The sequence below is a fragment of the Eublepharis macularius genome, chromosome 5 (genome assembly GCF_028583425.1).
Source record: "Eublepharis macularius isolate TG4126 chromosome 5, MPM_Emac_v1.0, whole genome shotgun sequence".
NCBI classification, from domain to species: Eukaryota; Metazoa; Chordata; class Lepidosauria; order Squamata; family Eublepharidae; genus Eublepharis; species Eublepharis macularius.
This window is the reverse complement of record NC_072794.1, coordinates 149,336,511-149,362,790: the sequence shown is the minus strand read 5'-3', so window position 1 is coordinate 149,362,790 and position 26,280 is coordinate 149,336,511. Positions and strand designations below refer to the sequence as shown.

The 26,280-nt window shown below is 40.3% G+C and overlaps 1 protein-coding gene across 1 annotated transcript; it reads right to left on the bottom strand.

Annotated features, from left to right (window-relative positions):
- Positions 1-6,404: 6,404 nt before the first annotated feature.
- PARD6B (par-6 family cell polarity regulator beta) lies at positions 6,405-26,033 on the bottom strand. Its single transcript, XM_054981529.1, has 3 exons — positions 25,846-26,033; positions 19,832-20,054; positions 6,405-10,307 (listed from the first exon to the last, which is right to left on the bottom strand). The coding sequence occupies exons 1-3, from the start codon at positions 25,912-25,914 to the stop codon at positions 9,478-9,480; spliced, it is 1,122 nt and encodes a 373-aa protein (XP_054837504.1). The 5' UTR covers positions 25,915-26,033; the 3' UTR covers positions 6,405-9,477.
- Between the last annotated feature and the right edge of the window lie 247 nt (positions 26,034-26,280).

Genomic DNA, 26,280 nt, shown 5'->3' with positions numbered 1-26,280 from the left:
TGGTGCAGTGGTTAGAGAGTCAGACTAGGATCTAAGAGACCCAGGTTGGAATCTCCAATCTGCCATGGAAGCTTGCTTCTTAAACTTGGGCCAGTCCCACACACTCAGCCAGACCTACCTCATAGGGCTGTAGGGAGGACAAAATTGAAGATGGGAAAACAATGTAAGTTGCTTTTGATCCCCACTGGGGAAAAGGCAGAGTATGACATTTGTTACACATCTAATTTTATTCAATAGATGAAAGTATTGTGATTTATCTTGATCATATATATTTTGCATTTTTTATTTGTTTTATTCCCCAAGAAATATCTAGACATTTTTTTTAAAGTGTCTCTCCCCTCCCCCCCCCCACTTCAAGTTCATTTGGTATAAGGTCAGGCTTTTTGGATTTATTAATTATATTGATGGAGTGGTTTGAAGATGACCAAAGTACTAACATACTTGTATATTTGTGAGTTTACTATATGTATATTCAAGGGTATAATACTTACATGTTGAACTGCACGGTTGCTGTTTTTCATCATACTTTTGCACCTTAGTTTTGTTGAATTAAATTATATACCAGTGTTTTATTTATTTGTATTATATTTGCAGTCATATTTAATTTGCTTTTTCTATTCCAGCCTCTTTGGTTACCCTTCTTCTGTAGGGTTGTGTTTTTTCTTCCCTTTTTTGTTGACAAAATCTAATTTTGTCTACAGTTTACAAGAAAATCATGATTGCACTTGCTGATGCTTCATCTGGTATTGTTGCAAGTGTTTAGGCAGGAGGCAGAAGTGTTCATTCGATGTTCCAAGTATTGGTTAAATATTGCCAGTGCAGCAGGCTACGTGGTGGATGAATGGAGATACTGGGAACACCTCCGGGGAGAGAGTATTTCGAGGAGGGGGCTGTGGCTCAGTTGCAGATCCTGTTTGCACTCAGAAGGTCCCTGGCATCTTCATTTGGTGGAATGAGGGATTTCCTCCCCCCTCCCCGTGCCTTTTCAAGTGCCAAAACACTGCCCCCGAATGTGGCCATTTCAGCCCCCCAATGTAGCCCCTTGCACCCAAAGGCTAATTTATTTCTTTGGGGTCAAGTGTGCCTGTTCGTGCCTGATTATCTCCCCAAAGTGAAGCTGTGTGCACAATATTTAATTATAAATTTATACATGCAATATATATTTCAGCACTTGAAACGGGGTGGGGAGGGGGAAGGAGAATAAGAGGGCCTCACCCCATGCGGCAGGCGTGGCACTTTTCAATTGACCGTTTTAGGCTTTAAAATAAACAGAATTGGTTCAGTTAAGAGATGGAAGGTTAAAGAAACCCATTTTTTTTCTAGACGAGTGGCAACCCTTTTACCACTACTGGAGTGAAAAGCTGCACTGTGAAATAGACTTGTATAACTGAACTATTTTACTTTGAGAAATATGCTTTAAAGGCATACAAAAGTACTGTTTGAACTGTAGTTTTGGGTAGAGGATGCTAAATAGAACAAGATGACAGCGTTAGCAGATGATAACATGTGGGCATGTTGAGGTAAGGTGTATAGGTATTATTGAAGATAATGATTGTTCAGATGAGAAAAGTGGAAATTATCATATAATTGGTGTATTGCTATGTTTATAGTCAGCTTGTCTCACTGAGTGAACTAATGTTAAATTAACTTATTTGTGAAGAATTATAATCTGACTGATTAATATAATATTGATAGTTGTTTATGATACTTCCAACTCACTATAATATATAAAAAATGTAGTAGAATGTGTTTGTGTTGCATATATAAATTTATAATTAAATATTTTGTGAGCAGCTTCACTTTTGGAGATATTCAGGCACCAACAGGCACACTTGACCCAAAAGAGAAATAAATCAGCCTTTGGATGCTGAGACCCTGTAAACATCCCTATGCACATCACACAGAGATAACTTACCTTCTTTGAGGATTGCCAGGGAGTAAGGAGTGGATGCAAACTTAAAGAGGGAAAGCTTGGTGGCACGTCTCTCTTGCATCCATAACAGTGGCAGTCCGTGGGCTCTCTCCAAGAGCCATTGCAATAAAGGACACTTTGCTATTTGCATAATTCTGCCTCTATTACTAAAACATGGCTTAAAAGTTCTTCAGAGATAGGTTTGCTATTTAGTTCTGTGTGTTTGCATGTTTTCCTCACAGAAGTTACATAACACATAGTAAAGACAAACAGATCCAGGGCTTTTTTTCAGCTGGAACACAGTGGAATGGAGTTCTGGAACCTCTTGAAAATGGTCACATGGCTGGTGGCCCTGCCCCCGGATCTCCAGACAGAGGGGAGTTTAGATTGCCCACTGCGCCATTTTCTCCAAGGGCAACCCACTGAGTTTCACCACCTCTTTTCCCAGAAAAAAGCACTGAACAGATCTATGCACAAACTTTTGACATTAAGGAAAAACTTCTGCAATTGAGGGATCTTAAGGAACCTAGATGTCTGCTTTAAAATGGGTACTTTGGGAGGATATTCCTATGTTTAGCTGTTCATCTAATGCACTCTAAGATGAATCTACAAAAAAAAATCAAGAGTTTGTTGCTTGCTGATCTCTCACACACAAGCAACTCAGAATCTTATTCAAACTAAAGATTTTTATCTTAAGCTGTGCAATGGGCGAGGAGTGGAGTGATACCTGGAAATGAAGGAGGAGCAATTAATTATTTTGCTTGTGATCAGTATGACCCAGCTTTGAGGCACTATGAATCATGAGCCAAACAATAGATTTAAATTTGTTCCCCTCGCATTGATCAAATTATTGTGTTCCCTACAGAACCCTGGGAGTTATAGTTCTGAGAAGAGCTTGGGCTCACTGACAGAATTCTGACTAAACTATTATTTCCTAGAGTTCTTTTGGGAGAGCTGCAAATTAAGCTGATACAAGTTTGTGCTGTCAATGTGCCCTCAGCTGCCTTTGGAACTGCTACACCAGCATGTCCATAGAAACCAAGCATAGGCTGTTGCACTCTGACATGACTGGTGTGCCGTTCTACTTTTGCATAGCATTCTGTGGGTCTTGGAGAGTCCAGTAGTTCTTTACCATACAAATGATAAATAAGGGAAACACGGAAGGGAGGCTGACAACTCTTTCCCCCACTCCCTTTCCCAGACGTAGGACCATGCTGTAGAAGCTGCAAGTCACTGCCCTTGACACCACAGTTTAATTAAAGGTTAGGCTGTGCTGTTACAACTGAGAACCAAACTACAAGTGACGCCTGACACTAGTTGGATACTTGTCAGCTTCCCTCAAGTTTTGATGGGAAATGTAGGTGTCCTGGTCTTGCAGCTTGGCTCTCTGACTGCTGTCCAATGGACTTTTCAACTGTCACTTGTCCAACATTCCGCCAAGCTGCCTACATTTCCCATCAAAACTTGAGGGAAGCTGGCAAGTGTCCAACCTGTGTCAGGCGTCACTTGTAGTTTGGCTCTGAGAAACCCCCTCTTCTGATTTCAGTGGTATGGGCTGTACAGCCCTACAGTTTGACCATGCAGCAGCACTCCCACCGAAACTAGAAAAGTGTGTGTGGGGGCGAACTCATTTGGAAGAGCACAGCTTACCTTTGCGCACACATCCTTAAAAAACAAACATGTTTTCAGATGCTGTGGAACAGCCAAAGTGACTACTTCAACTGTTCTAGAAAAAATAACTTGAATACACAAATGGATCTATACCAGATTTCAAGTTTTATAATATTAGAGAGAACATGCTTTCATTAAACTCTTCATTGGATTTCACCCTCACTTAAGATTACAGTTAACTGCAAAATACTTAAAGAGCTTGATTGGATGAACTACATCCATGGCTTGACATGCTGAAACAGTTTCCTCCAACGTGGGAGTGCTCACACCCGGTGTTGCTAATTAATTGATGGCGCTTGCGATAACCCGTTTCACAATAAGTCAATAATCATTTCTGAATCGAAAGTTTTAACTACGCCTCCTGCACCGCTGCTTCAACCTTCAACTTTGATTACAATAAATACCTCATGTGCTAAATATGTTAAACTATTCACTTTTATACTCTTGCAAAAGAGTGTTAAGGGGAAAGGTGACAATTCTATAAAATAGCTTATGGGAAACAATGTGAGAGGGTTTTTTTTACAGGACAAAAAGTGGTAGATGGTGTGTACGGTGGGGAAAGAGTAGGAAATTTGAAGGGGATGGAGGAAAGGTCAGTTAGGGGGCGAGATTCATGTTCCAAAACAGTGGGAAACTCAAATGAGAAAAGGTGTAAGACACTTACTTGCAACTAGAAATTAAGAATTCAGGTCAGAAATTGCCTCCTAGGAGTCCTTGCCCATGAAAAGTTTGGACATCTGTAGCATTAAAAGGGGCACTTCAACCATTGGGAACTTACAGACTTCAGTTAACCAGATGAGAGTTTTTATACTGTGAAACTGTGCAGACTTTTTGATTTGGCTTAATTTATACACATTTTGATTCTTTATAACATGCTACTGCAGAAATTGAAATTATTTTTTAAGCGAGTAAGGATTTTGGAATGAACCGCTACAAAAAAACCAGCTTTTCCCCTTCCCTTTTTTGTGTTCCTTTGGTCAGCAGGCGGAATATGGATCTTCTCTCCTCTAGCTGTAACAAACATGGGGATTTTGACTGAACATCTTGAAGATATGCTGAAGTGAATGAAAGGGAACAAGCCAAGACTGAATCTAGACAAGATGGAGGTGGTATTAGCCGGAGGAAACCAACTTACCAACTCTGTACTGTGTGTTCTTTTTAGCAAGTCAGGTGAAGAGTCTGGGAGAGTTTTTGGACCCAACCATTTAAAAACAACAACACAGAAATACAGTTTGAAGTAGTCTCATCTACACCATATTCAGAAGCTGCCCTCCCTTCTGGACTGTGCTGACATAACCATTACCAGTGTTTCTGTAATACCTCACAAACTGTATTACTTCAACATGTTTTATATGGGACGACAAACATTTATCCTTGATGACAAACTTGGAAACTTCCATCTGGGCAGAATGTGACATATTGCCTACTTATAGAACAGCTGGTATGTGTATAACACAGCAATTTTAAAGTGCTAGCTTCCTGTTTGCTTTTGAATTCAATTCAAGGTGTGAATTCTTACTTTTGAAGTCCTTCATGACCTGGGACCTACATATCTAAAGGACCACTGTCCCCTGAATCACAACTTGTGACAATTGCATCCCCCACACCCCTCTTCCTAGGCTTTATCTCTTGCTGCCTCTGCATTCTGACAGTCTATTTAAGAAATTATTTAAATTTATTAACGTGGAGGTTTTGAAAGTTTGTCACTATGGTTTAAAATTCAAGCCTCTAAAGATAGGAGGAGAGGGGCTGGATGAGTAAAACATGCTGTAATTGGATATACCCTAGGGGGCAGACTGAACTGCAGTTTCATCAGAGGATCAGAGAGAAAGAGTTCAATCCGTCAACATGTGTAGAAGTCTGGGGGGGGGGGATGAGAATTATTCTGTGAGTGAGGAGCTGAGGGAAGTCTGTGTGTTCGACTCTGTGAGTGAAAGCCTATCCGGCAAGATAACTTCTGGAAACTCAGAATTCCATGTTCTTCTCTTTTGGGGATATTTTCATCCTAAGTGGCAACTGTGTGGAAAATTAGTCTTTGTGACTGAGTCTGCAGATAAATGTTTAAAGAGCTATACCTGTTCTGAAACCAGTACACTAACAAATTACTCTGAAACCATTATGCATATAAATAAAACTCTTTCTGTTAAGTAAAATGCCTGTTTCACCTAGAAAAAGGAGCCCCTTTTTGGTTCACAGCCACTCCCACACACTGACCATTCTGCCATATTACTATCTATAGCTATGTCCTACACTTTAAGTCAAATTGAAACAGTACTGAGGTGAAAGACTTTGGTGGGAGCTAAAATCAAAGGGAACACTGGGGAAAGCAGCAAGGCAGCAATATACAGGTCACATAAAGAAGACAAAATGCCACAGAAAGCATACTGACTTCCACTGGCAGGTGAACAATGTGGTATTGCTTTCTTTGGAAAGCTGTGTTTAATAATACAAATGTGTGCTTTAATTGTAGTATGCGACCAAAGGTCCTGCTTGTAAGCTGCTTTGGGGTATATAGGAAAGGCAGCATATAATTTTTTAAAATACAGAGGCTAGGCAATGAGCATTTCAGCCACTAGCAGGGTCTATTGTTCTTGGCAATTTCTGCTTCAGAATCCTCAAGACACATCATGTGATCCTATTTCAACTCATCAGCCTGACTGTGCCAGTGACAGAAGAAAACTTGACAAGCTACTTTTGCCTTAGCTACAGCTGGGATTGCTCAAATACAATTGCATTGCCTTCTGGGAGAGGATCAGCAAATAAAACAAACTTTTGAGAATCTTCCACCTAATGCATAATGAAGGATTTGGCAAGCTTAAAATTAGCAATACTCATTTTTTATTGTGTCTGTAAAAATATGACTAACATACAGCTAGTGCCAATATGATTTTTGTAAAATCAGAGTTCATTCAGTGGTACCAATGTACATCATACATTGAAGTGGTAAGAAAAAATACTGACATTCAACTTATTAAACATGTTCATGTTAAAATCAAGTTGCATAAAGATTTTTAATTATTAGAAAATACATAACAGTCATAAAAGTAGACACTGCAGACAGCTCATGACAACATTGTCCTAAATAATAATAGCTGTGGAAGAAAAAATGATTGCACAGTTCAGCTTGACTTCATCTGGAACTATAAAATAGTTTCAAAGGAAGCATACTGTCCTGACCATATTTTATTCTCACAGGGCTCAGTAAGATGAAATGCAGGAGTCCCACAACTGGACGTCCCACGGTCTTTTAATTTCTTTCAGAACACAGCTGTAGGGGCCCACTATTGGGAGTGGGGCAGCAACTGCTGTTTGTTTTGTTTGCCTTATTGTCTACCCCTCCCCCACATTTTCCAAGATAGAAATCTCCCCCTCTCAGGTTGCCTGTCTTTTCCCCCTGCTGAGGCTGAGAAAGTCTGCTTGCGCACATTATTTCTATCCAGGAAACAGCACCAGGGAAACTTCTACTGTCCCAAGTCCAGATCCAAATTACCCTCACCCACTGGCATTAAAGAAAATTAAAAACACTGGAAGATCAGATCATGGATCTCTTATGCTGTCTGGCTGAGTCCTCAGATAAGGTGCACTTAAAAGGCTAATCTGTCTTCAGACTGCCAAGGAGGGGGACTGAATTCTTTTCATTCTTTGTACTGATTCACAACGTTAAAAGAATCCTGATTCTTTGATGAACAACTTATTTGTTCATACGTTTTAATGTAAGATTCAATCACGATCTGAGAATGTTTGTATACAAAGGGCATACAATGGAATCTTAGAATCTGCAATAAAAATGTAAATACTTTACTGCAAATCCTGGGTTGATAGTTAAAAACCGTACACATATCAAGCCTTCATGTATTCCTCCAACTGGAGACACTTCCTACATGTGCGTGCATATGCACACACACACACACACACACACACTGTTAAAAGTCTAAGAGGTAGTATATGAAAATCTAGTAATCAGAATTTAAGTTATACTGAAGCCCATTACCATTTATATATAAAGATTTATTCTGTTTCAACAAACTGATTTTAGATTTAATAAAAAACAAGGTAGTGATAAACTGTCAAGGTTTCCTATCATGGCAACTGCATTACTGTGCAATTATATGCAGTGCAGCCTGTCATTCTAATAGCAAAATGCAGGGAGCCTTCTGCTGATCCTCCCTCTACCTGGTGTTCATTGATTCTGTCAAATCCTCAAAAGTTTAACTTTATTAGACACAATGTAGATTTTCTTTTTTAAAAACAAAGAACACACTTCTTACACTCCACCCCAGCATTAAAGCTGTCTGACTGAGGCTGGTAACTTAAAGAATAAAATTTAAAACACAGTTTAACATAACACTTCCTTAAGTTTGCAGTTGCAGAATAATATGAAAAGTGGTCATGCATATGATAGCAGTACAAAAGAAAGTTAAAGATGGTTAATGAGTTAAGCAGCACAATAACCCAATATGTTCATTTCCATAATAAGTTAACATCCAAGTCTCTCACTAATGTTTTGGTTTCTATGCTTCTGTAAGCTAACAGCCCACTGTTTTGCTCATCTGTAGTATAACATACAAAGTTAAAGACCCAGGGCAAACACATTCAACCCTGATGAAAAGGTGTACATTCAGATCACAGTATCTTATTTGTTGGTACATTTTCTTTTTGTAAACAAACAAACTTCATTCACATGCCAAAAAGATATAAATACAGGGATGTCCTTCACTAAGCGCTTGATAAAAATAGCTTTCTGTCTGACAGAAGGTTGCTAAAACAAATCCAGCCAGATTTTTTTTATGGTAATACAACTGTCTTTATGGACCTCTTCATCAACAAAAGAACGCTCACCTTAGCCAAACACTATCAGTAGCACTTGTGTTTGATTTAGAAATACAGCAATGCAATGCAATTTGTAATTCAATCCATAACTGACACAGCAGGATAAGACGCCATAAATTAAGAGAGCTAGTTAAGGTATAAAAACATTATTTTAAGACTCAGATTATGGGTATAATCCACGCCTGCTGAAGTTAACAGAAAACTACTATTGGCTCTAGCAGGGCTGAATTGTAGCAAACATTTCAAGATCACAGTTTCTTTCATTAAAGGGTAAATACACACAGGATCAGACAAGCAACTTCATTGCTTTTAATGAGTCTAATCCACATGAAGTAGCAATGGAGATTTATCCCTTCAGTAGATCACATACAGACAAGCACGAATAAGGAAAAAAAAACAGTTATACCACTCAGTACCCAACTCTTCAGCAACTCACAATTCTCATCTTTTTGTTTTTGTAACTATTTAGTTCAATCGCATAACAACTGAAGTCAATCCATCCATTATCATTAAGCCTTTAATTACTTTCATTATACAAATTATTGGAACAGGAAGAGCTAAAAATGGCAGTAAACTCATGCCTATTTCGTTTTATTAACATTCTTATACTCAAATAAGCTGCTCCAGGCTGGTTCTCACATGATTTCAAGTAAAACAGCATTCGCAACTGTGATTGTGCAATTTGTTCCATGGATGACAATGCATGCAACCGGGCTGCAAGAGAATCTACGAACCTTTTCTCATCTTGGAATTTGCCTCAAAGTTGGTAAGAGCATTGAAATTTGTACAATATAATGTATCTGCATAATTTTTAGCCATAGGAATACAATTCTACCTTGAAGTCATAATGTAAGAATCAGCCCATGTTCCAAAAGTATGAATCACACAAAAAGATACCGAAAGGAAAGAGATGCTGAAAAACAACATGTATATCTCAACTCCGTTCTGCAGGCAAAACAGCCACTGGGGTATAGTAACTGAGAGGCATGTACCGCAGAGGTGTACAGCCAAGTACAAAATGGTTATGGCCTCTTCATATCAACCAAAAATAAATCAATACAATTTCACAATGTTATGATAGTCCCATCTTCTTCTAAGGACTTTTGGTCTGAGTCCTGTATTTCATATTCTATGTTAATGCTGCCTGCTGAACAATATAAGTTTGCTTCTCTAGAAGGAATAAAGCCATTTTGCATCGATTCATGATGGGTTTCAGTATGCATCAGTGAATCCAGACTCTCACTGGAAGGAGCGGCTTTTGGAATTTGCTGTGGCTCACCATTGTCTTCAATAATGATATCATCTTCATCACTGTCTTCCTCTTCTGGCTGGTAAACCGGCACTGTATAAGGAGTGTAACTTGGAAGGCTGGTATCCGTAGACTGTCCTGAGCTGCCAGAAGTCCGGCTGTTCCTAACAACGTTGTTTCTCTGATTTGCTGGCCTTACAGTAATGATCAGATTACGACTGTTTGCAATCATCATATCTGTAACCTGATCAAGGCTCTTTCCTGAAACTTCTATACCATTCACCTCTAGAACCTCATCGTTGACTGCCAGTAGGCCTGTACTTTGAGCCAGGCCTCCAGGAACAAGCCTGGATATGAAAATCCCAGGTACTTTCTCTAGCCCGTGAGGAGTCACTCGGACACTAGAACCATCCCGTATATAAAATCCTAGAGGTTTTTCAGTTCCATATTTGTAAAGGCGAACTCTGCGATGTGTTTCTGGAAGAATGTCCACATCTATAATGGAAGATACTGGCCTGAAATCTTGTGGCATGCTGATTACAATGTGTGGTTTTTTCCTATGATTATCTGGACGCAATACATTTGATAAGACATTTTTCTTCCTTGTCACAGTGTCTGTTCCAAAGGCATTGTAGTCTGCATCTTCTGAAAAAAGAGAAGCCCCATGTTAGTAAATTTAACATGGCATAATATCACCCAATCTCAGCTCACTCCAAAACGTGTAATAAATAGTTTTCAGCATTTTTCGTCCTGTTCATCTGGTACCTACCTATTCTAAGGCCAAATTTGCAATACCTAGAAATGGCAAGGGTAGCAATGAAACTATAGGTCACTGGTAGCGAACCCAAACACAAACCATTTCCCTCTAGCTCCATGCTGTTTTTGTTTTGGATTCAGAACCCTTTCTAAGGGATGTGTTGAAGAAAGGAGAAGGAAGGATAACGTTAAGTAAAGCTAAGCCAGCAGGAGGGAACCCCACAGATTGGTTCACCTTTCTAATCAGAGATACACAACTCTCCTATAAGTAAAATTGTTGTGGAAGGTGCCTGTTTCCTGTAGGGTTTTTACCAGCCTCAAAGAAGAGAGGCTGAGACCATTCTCCCACTGTCACCTCCCAGGAAAACATTTTTGTTTGTAAAAATGCATCTCAATACTCAAGTTGACAAGAGACTGCAAATGCCTGTACTGGGTGGGGGGCAGAGAGGTGGTGTTGCAGCCAACTCTGTTTGGCACATGGCTCTAGATCAGAATGTCCTTTGCTCTAAGATTTTTAGCAGAAATGTTAGAACTGAAAGAACACTACTCAAAAGCATTTTAAAGAACTACCAATGGTTTACAACATGTGCGCTTAGAATTCTTTAGTCAAAATGTAAGTCTATTTACTTACATTTTTCTGTTCTCAAGTTTCAGTGCATTAGAATAAAAAGAATGAGGAAGGGCATATAGCCAGTGGACCTACTGCTGCCAAATCTCTGGAAAGTAGCCAGATGACCTGGTTTTAATCTCTTGAAAATGAATACCATTCCACAAGCTCCCTTCCCTGCCCCTTATTCAGAGTAGGTAAAAGGACTGGCAACATACTGAATAAGTAACATATTTTAATGCAAAGATACTCCTAACAAGGAGTTTCTCCCAAATGCAGTGGAAATAAGGCTGAAAAGTTATGTTTAGGAGCTATAATGCTTTGTACCAAAAATACAGAGAACCAAAAATAATTGTTTGATGTCAACAAAGCCTTACTGAAATTATTCAAATAATTGAATTTACATACTAATACTTAATTCAGTAACTATAAGTTGTAGATTTTCATATTTTAGAAGTGCACTAATCAGCACACAAGAAAATCTTTCAGAATAGCATACAATTCTTCAGGATCAACTGAGCTCTACATCCAAAGACTGACATTTCTTTGAATTCTCATCAAAAGTGTCTAGTACATGATGGTACAATATGCTAGCATTCCTATGGAGTATGCAGAATCTCTAATTCTACTCTTTAAAATGTTTGCCATGGTTTGAGAAGGGGGAGTCTTCTCTAAGACATCTGTATTTCTTTTTTATAGTCTGCAAAAAAACCAGGCCACACTGCTGAAGTTTGTTTCTCGTGATCAACCAACTTGACTACTTTGAGGGTTTTTTTCAATCTGATTATAAACAGTTTCATCACTTGCCAGTGCTACACGTTATGTGAATGCCTACAGTTCCTACTTTTAGAAAACTGGTGAGGAAGTGTCAGTGTTAGAGCCAGTATTATGTAGTGGTTCGAGCGTCAGACTAGGATTTGGGAGATCCCCACTTTGCCATGGAAACTCACCAGGTGACATATTCTCAGTCTAGCCTACCTCACAGGATAGTTGTGAGGATAAAATTGAAAAGAGGATAACAATGTAGGTTGCTTTGGGTCCCCTTGAGAAGAAAGCACGCATATAAATGAAATAAATTTCAGCCTGCTTGCCACACTGTCTGCATGGAGAAAAGAAAAAGCCCTCCCCTAAAGTTGTATGTCTTTCAGCAGCATTTTAATGTACAAGTTCCACCAGCTTTCAAAACAGCACTGGTTTTCAAACCTTCAGGGAATCCTTTACAAATTACCTTATCTGCCAAAGATTCTGGATCACATTTTAAACTGCGTACTTGGTTAATGAGGGGTATAAATAAGGCCCATTGGGACTCAATGAAGTATAATTTCCTGCATAATATAAAGGCTCAACTATTGTCCCCAACATCTACAGCTGAACAGCACTTGACTCCTCCCTGTTTCATGCCCAAGTCTCTGGGAAGACTTTACAGTCCAAAAGCCAGATATAAGTCAAATAAGTTTTTCTGTTTGGTTTTAAAGTATTGTTTTCCAACCCAACACACTGCATGATTACTCAGAAGCAATGGGTCTTATTCCTAGATAAATGTGCAGAGATTTGTAGCTTTACTATGCATCACTGTTTAAGGCTGCATTCTTACCATGTATTATTTAGGACACAGAAGGGCCTCCACTCCAATGGCGGAAATGATTTTAAATCCAGAGGGGTTAGCCATGTTAGTCTGTAGTAGCAAAATCGAAAAGAGTCCAGTAGCACCTTTAAGACTAACCAACTTTACTTTAAGACTAACCAACGAAGCATAAGCTTTCGAGAATCACAGTTCTCATCGCATCTGACGAAGAGAACTGTGATTCTCAAAAGCTTATGCTACAGTAAAGTTAGTCTTAAAGGTGCTAGTGGACCCTTAATGATTTTAAATTGGCCTTAAATCAATACACTTTTCTAATAAATCCACAAATAACAATTCACATAGGCTGATGCTGCTCCTTTTTACAATCCTAGCTAGTCAACACTGGGACACCCATACCCCTCTACAAGGAACAAGGGAGCAAGAGTGAGAAAACCTGCTAGAGAACAAATGCCAGATACTATCAGAAAAGGCAAGTTAGGGAACTTGCAGAACTTGAAATGTATATTGGTTTCTTTATACGGTACTTATTAGCTCAAAGACATCAGAGGATTATTGTTACTTTAAAATATAGGGAATGGCCTTGAAGATGTACTTGCCAGGTTTTTGGTTCTATGTCAAATCAATGAAGACAGATTAAGCCAAATATCTTAAACTGCAATGTCAGAGGCTGCAAACAGACAAAAGAAGCCACTTTTCTATACTCTGAATTATAAAAACTAAATTTGTCAGTTTGAAACAGATTTTAATCCACATTTATGTACAGTTCAGTGGTGTATAATGCTATTACAGTCCACCCTCCAAAGCAGCCATTTTCTCCTGGGGAACTGACCTCTGTAATATGGAGATCAGTTGTAATTCTGGGACATTTCTAGCTCCTGCCTGAACACTATTCTGTAACAGGAAGCACTCTGAACCTCCATCTGTCTTACTGCATACTAGATGGCAGAAGCCCCTGCAGTTGAAGGGTAGATGTCAGTCACTTACCGGTCCCACTACGGGGGCCATTTGGATCAGGCCTACAAAGGCAGCTGCCATCGGTGAGCTGGAATACTGAGAGAAAGACTTAAGAGTTGGTATGCACTAGCACGGGATCGGGCCCTGCAGCAATTTTTAAAGAATTACAAGTGCTTTTAAAATTGCATCAGCAACCACGGGATGAACCTGTGGCTACTGCCACTTGCAGTCTGGCTCTGAGAGCCTGCATTTTGATACCTCCTTCCTCACATCTAGGGTTGCCAGGTTCCCTTACCCTCCCGGTGGGAGGGGGGACCCAGCACTCACCTTTCTCAGAGTGTTCATGCACACCCGAATTGGCCCAGTGCAAAGCATGGGAATGTTCCCGGGGCAGCACGAGGACATCAATCATGGGAGCGACATTGTTGTGCCGCCCCGGGAAGTGTCCCCTGGAGGCTTGTTCCCCCTTCCAGCCAGATGACTGGTGGTGGGAACAGAGGATCCCTACTCACGCCCCTGAAGCCTCTCGCTATGTATCCTTAGGAGCACAGCTAGACATTGAGTGTGTTTGTGTACTCTGAACTCAGAATGTGAGACTGTTCTCTGCTGTGCCCAGGCCTGTATTCCTAGCAGAAATGGTTGTCTCACTAGCATAGAGGGGTTAGATCTGGAAATCTCTGCTGAGTCTTGGGAAAGCGTAGATTTTAAAATATATCCTTGAAATTTGGTTTTGGAGTTTAGACCTAGGCTTGGATCCAGCAATGCACAAACAGCAACAAATGGACTTAGCATAGTTCCACTTGTTTAAGGCCTTGTACAAAACTTAGCACTTTCCTCCTTATATATTATAGTGCCCAGAAATCGGTTGCACAAGATCTTGAGCAAGCAGAAACACAGGTAGAGATACAATAAGTCTGACTTTGTGCAAGTGGTTACCATACTCTTTTTCTTGTATTTCCACGTGGGCAAGGGCTCTAGTGAAAGCAGAACTCTTGCACTAGATCCAACCCCTACTGTGGGAGCGGAGCTTTGTGAGGCCCACTGAGATCCAGTTAAGGACTACGCTGAACAATGCAAACATTTGAACTGTGTACCTTTGCCAGAGAACTATGTAAGCTGGGTAGTATCATAGTTTTCTTCTTTAAGGACCCATATATGTCAACAGACATTGACATTACACCAACCCATAATCTTTTTCTTGGCCTATTCGGATTTCTAGGAACCAAAACAACTCATCCAAAGAAAAAAACAGTCATCCTTATGAGACCCCCAAAAGAACTGAAGTGTAAATAATCAGTGTAGGCATACACATCAAACAACCATCAATACATCCTCTCCATTTGCACTCACCACTTGCAGGGCTTTCTGTTAGCTAAAACGTGTGCTTACACATGTATATAAGTGGAAAGAATTTATAAGTGGAAGAGCAGCAGAAAGTGAAACATACTAGAAAAGAACCCAGAACCAAGGAGTCCCTCCCACCTGCTACTTAGATTTTCTGCTTTACAACATCCAGAGTTTTTGTCCAAAAAACTTTTTAAAAACTGCAACTCTCAAAAAGCCCAAGACACTAGAGAGATGCTTTGCAGTGTGACTGTGGCCTAGATTCCATCGACTCAATGTTGTTTTGTATCCTGGCAACAAATTTAATGATGTGCAACTTAAATGTTTCTAATTTTAATGGTTCTTTTAGTGCAATTTAAAGAATTTTTTAGGAAACCCATTAAACAAAAGGTGTGAGCATTTCCTCCTCAGCATTTTGAAATTTAAACCACAGTTCACTACATACCATATTTATGGAACGAATGAAAGTACATAGTGAATGCATATGAAACGAGCCACTAAATGAACATTTCGAAATCTATTCCAAGGCAATACTAGATAAGAGAATTTTTAACCTGGGTTAAAGTTAAAACTGCTATTATAAAACATGTTTCCGGCATTTAGCTTCAGCCCAGGTTGAAAGTTCATTTACTACTTGCCTTTATGAGTAACAGTTCTCCCTTCAGCAACGTCACTGAAAAAATCAAGGTGGGATAAAGTCAGAAATACTTGCATTTTAACTTCTTGATTTTATTCAGCTTTTAGTTTAATACATTACAGGTTATTTATACCTGGAAGGAATTTTCATATCCTTGGGAAAAAATGTATCTGAGAGATTAAGGCGCTTATCAGGAAACAATTTTAAAAATGCAGCACTGCACTCGAAACGGAGACAAAGTCACCCAAGTCACGTGGCTTTCCTGTGTGCATGTTCTGCGTTTCCAAACAAAATGAAAGCGATGCAGTGACTACATATCTAAAGGTAGGATATTGTAGGTAAGTGCAAGATTAGATAGCCTAGAAAACCAGGACTTATTTATAAAGAAAAAATGACAGCTGAGCAGTATCTGCTCTTCCAGAAAATAAACAAAACTTCTGTCATTTATTCCCCACCTTTTCCCCCAATGGGGACTCAAAGCAGCATAATTCATTCTCCTCTCCTCCACTTTATCCTCACAACAAACCCGTGAGGTCGATTACGGTGAGGGTATGTTACTGGCACAAGGTCACCCAACAAGCTTCCATGACAGACCGGGGGGGGGGGGGGTTGAACCTGGGTCTGCCAGATGCTAGTCCGACACTAAGCACTACACCTAACATTGGGAGTTCTCACAGGCTTTCTCAAAAGCCTTCGTAGCACAATGTGTCCTCATCCCCCTCTTAAAAGTTCACTCGTGAAAATTACGTTCTTTTAATTCAGGGCATCCCCATCCCCTGCTTTTAATTCTCTCACTTGGGGTTTTCCAACACAGTTCTAAAAAATGATTCAACCCAGTTTGCTGTGAAACTGCTACTCAGGCTAAAGCATTGCAATCTGTCTGATTATATAGATACCATGAGGGTTTTATGGCAGCAGATGCGTCATCTATGCTTCCAAGGCACATTTAAAAGATTGTGTCACAAACAGAAGCCAAAGAAAGACTGTGTAGAACATAAAAACTGATTTTCATAAACTCAGCCAGGCAGCATGACTGTTCAACCACTCCAAACCCCTTCAGTTCTTTAAAGCCATATAAAAGCACCACTGTTTGACATCAACTAATCAGTTTACAACTGCACAGAAAACCTTTTGGCAACACACCAAAATTAAAAAGTGTTAGGCATAAACAAGGTGAATGCCTATACAGCACAAAGGTGAGCTGCTTTTAATAAGTATACTCACTGGTATGAAACTGAGTCAGCATGTTGCCATGTGAGACCTACAGAAGGAGGTATTGCCTAAAGCTTTTATTGGATCAATTCCTAGGACTGAATACACACAAGATCCTATCGTGCACACAAACATTTTGCAGCAAAATAGAATTGTGCTCTTTTGTCTATTCTTGTTTGCCAGTTACTCAGCTACTCAGAAAGCATGCAGTACAGCCATTAGAAAGACACAATTACACCTGTCACATCTCTTCAGAAAGCATTGACCTTGGAACGCCATAGACTGAAAACAATTATGTATATATACTCATTTACACTGAGAAAGGTTTAAACACAAACTAGTTATCCTCTTGCAAAGCACAATCACTGCACTTGTTAGTATCGGTGGAAATTCTTTATACTAGGCTCTTTTAAACAAAAGTTTAGGACTCTGTTAAGAACGGAACAGAATCAAGCCAGCTAGAGCTGCATGACGTCGACACAGAGTTGGAGAACCTCTGTTTTGCAACAAGACTAGGAGCCACTTTAAAATTAAACACCACAGGCAACAAATTAGTTAAAGCCAAAGTTTCACCACATACAAATCCAAGAAATATATTTAGCATCTAGAAATGATGAATCTGTGGTGATTTAAGTGTCTGTACTAGTACACTATGACATAGTGGACATCAAACTCATTATTTAGAAACGTATAAAGTCTCAGCTGAGGTAAAACTTCAATCTTTCTTGAACCCGGGAGTTTAACCGTAGTTTTTTTTAAAGTAGCAACTATCTACAAAACATTTTTAATATGATTAAGATGGAATAATCTACAAAAGTATGGAACTCTGTCCCCAGTGCATCTCATAGAAGACACTGAATGCACCATGTACTAACTGCCAGGTAAATGACCCATACAAAAAAATATGGTGTTCAAAAGTAAGTAATAATACCTATATTATTAGCCATACAACATATTGAAAGGGTTTAGGCAGAACTGCTGAATCTGAACTTATGAATCAATCTACTTGAAGAGTTGCTACAACTTAGCACCTACCTTTCTATGAATACTAAGTGGGGCGGAGCGCCGAAAAAGGCAATGGGTAGCCATCAGAAAACGAATGGATCCATCACCTGCTGGTGCAAGGATTGTGCGTCTTCCCCACTTTTTTCCCCCAAGCAGCCCCTTCTGATCCCCAAAGAGTTGATCCCTGGAGCTGCAGATCCCATGTGAATAGCCAAGTGGATGGATGAACTGCAGCAAGGAATCGGAAAGGGGTGAAATTGTTCCCTCCTCTGTCTCTTGTCAGCACAGCTCTGGAGGAGGCAGAAGGGTTATTTCACTCACTTCCTCCTCCTCACTGCACTCCACTGACCTGCATTGGTACTATTCTATGGGGGTACTGCAATCCCAGGATATAACTTACCAGGGACAGAATGGACTGCTGAGGAAGGGGAAAGTGGGAAAGATCCACGACCATCAGCAACTTCCACTGACAAATACTGGACCCGATCCAATGTTTGTAGCAAAGACTGCATTATGTGCTCTCTTGGAATATATTCTCAATAGAATGTCTTTAAAAAGTTATTTGTAACTCTCAGAACTATGACAGATAAACTATGGCAGTAGCTCCATCCTCCTTTCTTGTAACCATAATAAAGCCTTTGTTCTTTACTGAAAATCCAGGGTGTTCAAGATTCTAGGATTCAGTACAACTATTTAGAAGCTTTGTATATTTTTTTTTGCCTGACAGATTTATCCATGCTGATACACCATTCACTGACTAGGGATTCCAAACTGTGTGGGCCATTTCATGAATTACACAGCAACAGACCTAGACTTGCCATCAAATGCACCCTGAACAAGGGAGCTGTAGCCAATATACATTTCAAGGTTAGTTTCCCACTCCCATTTTTAGGTATGCACTTAACGTAATGGCCAAAGAGGAACAGGCCAGCTGGGTTTTCAGGACTTTTCTCATTATAGACTTAGATTGAACTTTTCCCCTTTAGATTTCCATCTTTGCTCTTCTTCCTTGCTTTTAAAGTCACACCAAGAGTTGTATTCTTCTAAAGGTGCTTGGGAAGGATGCTGTATTGTTTCCCTCTGGTTTTCGATACTAGTGCTGGGAGTATGTGCAGAAACGTGACTGTAAAAAGAGCTGTGCCAAGTGATGGGTGTGTCAGCCCAAATTTCTCTTCCTAGCTGGCTTTGACTAATCTTCCCCCCGCCCTTGCCTCCTAACCTTCCTTGGCTCAGTTTCTTCCCATATTTACTTCGTTCCTAATCCCTCAACCTTTGCATTGTCACTGAACTGTATTTCCATACAATAGCTGTGCTGACTGTTGTTTACCTTTACATGTCCATATTCATTCTCAATCTGTTGTTTCCAAGACTGTTTAGTGTGATATTTCTTGCCATTACCTATGATCAGTCTGTGGAAAAGGCAAGCTATTCAGTTCCTAATGGGTGTTCGGGGGAAGTGCTCCCTTATGTGAAAAAACTGCTGATTCCCCAGCTACCTTCCCTTCTCTCTCATTTTTCAAGCAGTACCTCTCCTTCTTAAGCCAGTAAAGTGGTTCAGGAGGAGAAAGTTATCAGATAGGCTTGCAGAGGTGTGGGATAGCCTTATGAAATGATTTATTTTATGGAGAATACAGTGGGAAACAATTGGCAAGCAATTAAAATACCAGTTAAATGTTTTCATATGGAACCTAAGGCAGTAGATGTTTATACATAATTTGTGAAGACTGAAGTAAAGAAGACATTTCCTCCTAATACATCCCTAAATTATACTCCTGGCTGCTTCCCCATTTTATCTTCTCCATGATGCACAGGAAATGCAGTGGGATGAAATGCAATACCATAACACAACCTGGCCACAAGATACACTTTTACAGGAGAGAAATTACAGAAAAAATTAACCACCAGAAATACACATTACATTGCAATTTTCCTCATCCTTCAGAGATCAGGAGAGGAAAACTTTAACATTAAAGCATAGGATTGCTTTGAGCTACACAAAGCAATGGCTTTGGTTTAACTCTGTGGGGACACTGCTTAGCTTACTGAAGGCTCTGCTAACATATGCTTACCTTTTCGTTGAATGAAAATCCGTAGCAAAGGATTAGCTGTAGAAACTGCTTTGTGATAATTGTCATCATTGTTGATAGGCAAGAGGTCTCCATGAATGTCTATATAGCCAACTAAAACATCAATATTGGGTATCTTGTGCACATGCTGCAGTAATCCATAGAACTCCTCAAATTTACCAGGCTTGGACCTTTCCAGAGAAAAGCGACGGAATTCTGCACCAAACTGCAATAAAATAAAATTGTAACAATGAGGTTCAAGTCTGTAGTTTTAGCCACACAAATCCACATTCAGCTAGGTGGTCTGTTATGCTGTTCCCGACTTACCACATACTTTGAAATCCAGGCCATTAACCGAACAGAAATGCCAAAGGACTGCATTTCCTTTACTAAGGCATCAGCCTCCTAGCTCAGAAGACTTTTCCAATTATAGATGTAGTGTGGGGCACTGCAGGCTGTACTGGGGATCCTAAAGGAGCTGATACTGCAGCCTGATCTTTGACACTTGTAATCTAAAAAGGTTCATGTGAAGAAATTCAAGCTGTTTTACTGACTTAAATTTGTAGCCAGCCCTACCCTAATGGCTCATAGGGGAAGGGGTTACAGAGCTGAGATATGCCTTAAAAGGGGGGTTATGTTCATTAATAAAAATGTTTTATATATAACATTTTTAAGGGGGTTGTCTTCCTTTCGAGTAAAGATATTTCGTTTGCAGAAGGCAAACACAGCTACTTCTCTAAGGTACAGCCTGTATTACACAGTAGTAAACAGGAGCTTAAGGACTGGCCATTTAACCTTTACTTAGGCAGGCAATTTTAACATGATTACCTTAAACCTCAATGTACATACAGACTACAGGGGCATTGGGTTAAACCTTAGCCCCTGAAATAAGCATGCTTCATTTGCCAATTGCTCCATAGTAGTTAACACTACCAATTCCTGGTAGCAAAATTTTTTATGCTTAAGATGGAAGTTGTGTGACAATTTTGGTAAACTGTCCACATCATAATGATGAAATAGAGGAAACAACTCATATAGATTTCTTGGCATTTATTTATTTATACTCCACCTTTCTCCCCCATGGGGCCCCATGGTGGCTTACATAATTCTTTTCAACTCCATTTTATCCTAACAACCACCCTGTGATAGGTTAGGCTGAGTGTGTGTGGCTGGCCCAAGGCAAAATTGGGATTTAAGATAATGTGCCACTTACAAACTACTATGCCAGTATCTGTTCACATCCCTTTTGCCTGTGTGTTTCTCATTAACTTCTAGGATAGCAAAATGATCATTTTTATTTGTATTTTGGTCACAAAACCACAAAGGGCTCAATTCTTTGCACTACATACCATCATATATGGTTAACACTTAACAGGACAAAGAGAGACTTTAAAATTAGCTGCAACACATTCCACCCTGGCCTAAAGGCACTTATTTAAATATAAGGAATTTACTGTAAATAGTTTGTTCTACATACAACACAACTAACACTATCCAGCAAAGGAGTAGAACAGATGAGTCATTCTGTTTTTTCACCTTTCTGCATCACAAAGTAAATAAAGCTGCAGAAGTAATTTCCTTCACATCAAGAGGGGAGGGAATTATGGTGTCAGCATAAATTTATATTTACTTCCTTGCAATTTTGAAATTGAAAGAAAATTATTCTGTTAAGCAAGAGCTAACCTTATTTTCTCAGATTGTTACTTGTCCCCAAACTATAATAGTTTGCAATCACTACAACACAAAGAAATACACACTGAGAATTGGACAGTTCAGCTTGACCACAGCAGTAAAGGACGTTTTTACTTTAGCATGAAAAGGGAGGCGTGACAACTTGTGAAGATGGACTAGGGCCTTTCTAGGCATTAAAAACTCATTTATCTTTAGCATCATTCCTGTGTTAATCTGGTCCAGCAAGACATCCTGTCCTATGTAATGGAAGATGTGCAGATACAGAAGATGAGAAAGTTCTATCCTGCTGCTTTACCCTTCCCTTGCCTCAAACCAGGGGGATATTTGTTTCAGAAATACTCATGCATTACCTGAACAAAATGATTATTTAAAAAGCTAAATGTTCAAGCACTAGTGGAATACTGTTGCTGCTGAAGTGGCAATGTTGTGTGTCCTTGTCGTGTGCCTTAAAGAGGCCGATAAACTTTCCCACATTTGAGTGGTATAACAAAAAGCACCTCTAAAAATCTACTGTGTCAAAAGTTTATAAAACACAGGTGTGTATGTCATGTCACTTATCAAAAGTAATGTCACCGGTACATCTTTTCTGTGTAAAAAATACTGCCGTTTAAGCACTGGGAAAACAAGACACGTACACCCAGAAGAACTACTTTAACTCTCTGCATTCCTAAACAACAACTACACATCAGCCAAGCTATAAACAACCTTGTAAGTAAGTTAGAGAAGATACTTGCTAGCCATGTATCAGTGGTCATTTAAGCCCTACAAAAAAGACTTAATCAATGAGAAAAGTAACTAATCTATCAGACCAGTTCTTTACTTTCACCCTTATGTTCGATAACATACATTTCCACCTGCCTAATGTCACTAAGAACTATTCAACAAATGCCTTCAATGGTCATAATTCCAAAGAGGTGGCTGTGTTAGTGTGCTGCAACAAAAACAATCAGAGTCTAATAATCAAGCCACATAAAAGTTTTGACAAGTTTTTATTCCAGCATAAATTACATTTACATAAATTACACCATTACATTTAAAGAAGTGGACCACAAATGTTTACGCTGTAATAGAATCTTGTTACTTCTTATAAGGATACTAGAGTCGTGTTTGAAGATATGAACTCAAGATTACATAACAAATTACGTCCCCTTTAAACACTGCTTAACTACCTTGCTGCATTCTCATAGAAGAATTAAGAGTGATAAGAATTAATAGACTAAGATTTCCCACTCTCAGAGACTCAGAATGGCAACTATTTTATGCCACTGTAGAAGACAAGAACATGGTTTCACTAGACGTTATTGGCTTGCAGTCTTAATACATGCAGAAGGTCAATAGTCTTGGTAAGAACTTGGCAAACTGTATTTGGGGAGCTATAAACAAGCTGGGCTAGGGATTAATTTAGCCCTTTAGAAAATACAGAAGAATAGCAGAGATCTAGCTAGGGAAAACAACAAGGGATAACAACCATGAGAGAAAATGGGTTTATTTTATATGAAACTATGAGTCATGAGTAATATATGGTTTTAGGGGCCACCATCTAGGAATGAGGGAGGAAGCTCTCCCCTCCCCTTGCATTCCTAAGTTTGTTTGCCATCTTCAAGATGATTTTAAGTATAAAGCTTAGAAATTACTACCATGCTAACTAACCATCAGAACAGTAATTTGCTGGTTGCTGAAGGTGTTTTAAGAGTAATCGTAAACATAGGCGCAAAACAGTATAATGGAGACATATCTGCATGCAGTTAACAATTAGCATTAAATTAGTAGTAAAAAATTCTCATCACAACCACAATTTGAGATAAGACACATCCTGTTGTTTATAAGCCACAGCTGCACCATAACTCACCTGTTTAATTTGTGCCATGACTGTAAAAATAATGAAAGGGCGCTTTAATCTATAATAGAGTATATACCAGGGTGTGCTTGCTGACATAATAAGGTTCTAAAATCACCCCAGGCTAAGCATTTTCTATGAACACAACAAGCCTACATTATTTTGCTAAATTACAGGCACTCTGAAAATGCCACAAATATTTGTGTTATAAAACAACCTAGGCTTTCCCCAAAGGTTACCCCCACCTAACACATCTCTTTAGCTTCTATCTAAAAAGTATCTGGGAAATCTCACTATCACAGAGATTAGTGCCAAAGCTACAACTGAATCAACGTATCTGAATAATTCAGGAGCTGCAGAAATCAAAAAGTTATTTCATTTGCTCAAAATGGCATCTCCTGAACCCTTTCTCTATAAAGGATTTGACGCAAGTGTTTAAAAGAAACTGTGACTTGCACAGAAGCTTGCACAGACTGACCAGGTTAGAAATGTATACCCCTCCATACAATTGTTTATGGTCACTGATAGCGGCTTTTGATGATCTAGCGTATCAACTTTCACACAAAGTAGTGCATCAGTAACAATCGTTTCATGCTGGAGGACATTATGTTAATGAATAAGAGAAACAGCACACAAGTTTAAATCAATACAATGGATTTTTTTGGATGATTACTACTTCCCCAGGTAAACCAGATCTTAAACCAACCCCAAGCCCTTCTTTTCAGACAATGTTCTAATATTGGACAAAACCCACTATTGGAACAGTGACGGGCCGTATTTGTCAAGTATTGACAGAAACACAATTACTTACCCACCAAGTGCTTGCTTTTTTACTTCATGCCTCGGGATCCTGGGGCAGTACAAAAGTACTTGTCTACACTAAGTACATTGGGTACAAAGAAAGACCGGGGGGGGGGGGGGAGGCTGATTCAACACAAGGCAAGTCAGACAGGTGAATTCCTACACATGCCCCTGCACATTAGTTCATGCTAATTATGAATAACTAGCACCTTCTGCTGTCCCTTACTACATATTTTGAAAAGATGGTAAAAATCTGACCTTTTAGTGGTTTTAGTCACACACACCCCATAACTATAACAGCTTTGTTAATGAATAAGTCATGAGCATTAAGTGGTTTCATGCTAGTAATTCCTTTAAATATGTATTTTAACAGTTCTTTTCACTCACACTCATTACTCAACTTTATCCTAGAAGCAAAACGACCACCTTCCTTTCAAATTCAAGGTCCTTCCACCTTCTTTTCAAATTCAAGGTCTTTCCACCTTTTCAAATTCAAGGCCCTTCCAATATTTAATCCCAAATAACTGCTTTATAACATCCTGTTAAGGCCACAAGAAAAAAGTAAGGCCATTACAACAGGCTTGGATTAATTGTAGGGAAAAGAGTTACTTAGAGTCCATTCCTCTCCCCTGTTTAGCAAATGAGAAAACTGAACATGCTTTGCACTACTACTACTACTACTCCCTACCACATAAACATTCTCCTTCTCCCCATCTCTGTTTAGAGTTTCCAGAAGACAGGACACAGAGCTTCAAATTGAACTGTGGTCTCCTGCCCTGACATAAGAACTTCTCTATATCCAAAAAAACTAAAACAGGAAATCTTGCACTCCCTTCAGAACGAGAAAACCTTTTATTCTAGTATAAGCGTTCACGGAACAAATTGCGTCGGAATAAAATTGCACCACAAAATTCCTGTATATTTTTGCTGGAATGGAGTCACACAGCTACCCCTCTGAAGTTATTTCTTCTCTCCAGTTTTAAATGTGTGCACTGTGGTGGGGAGGCAACCAACAGTTACTCAGCCAAGAAGGAAAGCTCAGAGACACTCTGAGAACATCTGTAGTTTTACTACTCAAAACAGGTAGAGAGACTGAGCCCTGGAGTCAATGAACAAGGCTAGCCCTTTCTAAAGTTATTTCCTAAATCCAGTTTCAAAAGCAGGTGGGCACACGTGGAACTGGCTGCGGTTACTGCACCGTGAATGAAAGGCACACGCTCAGAGGCACTCCACACACGCTCAGAGGCACTTAAGTATGTGTTTTTCGTACAGAAAACAGGCAGCAAGACGAAACCTTGGATTAAATGACTCCCCCCCCCCCCGCAAGTAAAACCACTCACGTCTATTATTCCCTGCTAGGCTTGCCAACTCCGGGTTTGGAAATTCCTGGAGATTTGAGTGTGGAGCCCAAGGAAGGAGGGAGAGAGTTCAGGGACGGGATGCCAGAGTTCCTTCTCCAAAGCAGCCATTTTCTCCAGCCGAACTGATCCCTGTGGTCTGGAGATCAGCTGTAACTCTGGGAAATCTCCAGGCTCCCCCTGGAGGCTGGCAACCCCACCCAACAGCCCCATCCCAGTTCCTGCTCGCCGCGTCCCTCCCCATACGAAATCAATCCCCCTCAGAGATCAAAGCCAAATCCTAATCCCTCCCTCCCGCCCATTTGACCAGAGCCCAGGCAGGGTCCCACCTTGCTTTTCACTTCCATGGTGCCGAGGCCGCGGCTTCCTCCGCCACCGCCTCGCTGGACCCGGTTCATGCCGCGGGCGAGCCCTCCGCTCGCTCGGCGATGCGATGCCCAAGGAGAAGAGCGGACCGCGGCCGCCCCTCAGCCGTCACCTGCCGCCTCAGTCTGAGGAGCCGCCGCCGCCAGCCCGGCCTGAGAGAGCGAGCGAGGAAGGGGGGAGGGGCCACCGCCCAGCAGCCTCCTCCTGGCACCTGCAGCCCCAGCGGGAAGGGAGGGGACGCCGCACGCATGCGCGCGCAGGGACTCAGCTCGCGGGACCCGGGAGGCGGGGACGCCCCGGCGCACCTGCCCAGCCGGCGCGCGTGCGCACCTGCCGCTTTCGCACGAAGGAGGAAGGAAAGCAGCACCTGCTGTGCTGACAGGAGCGGCGGGGAGCGC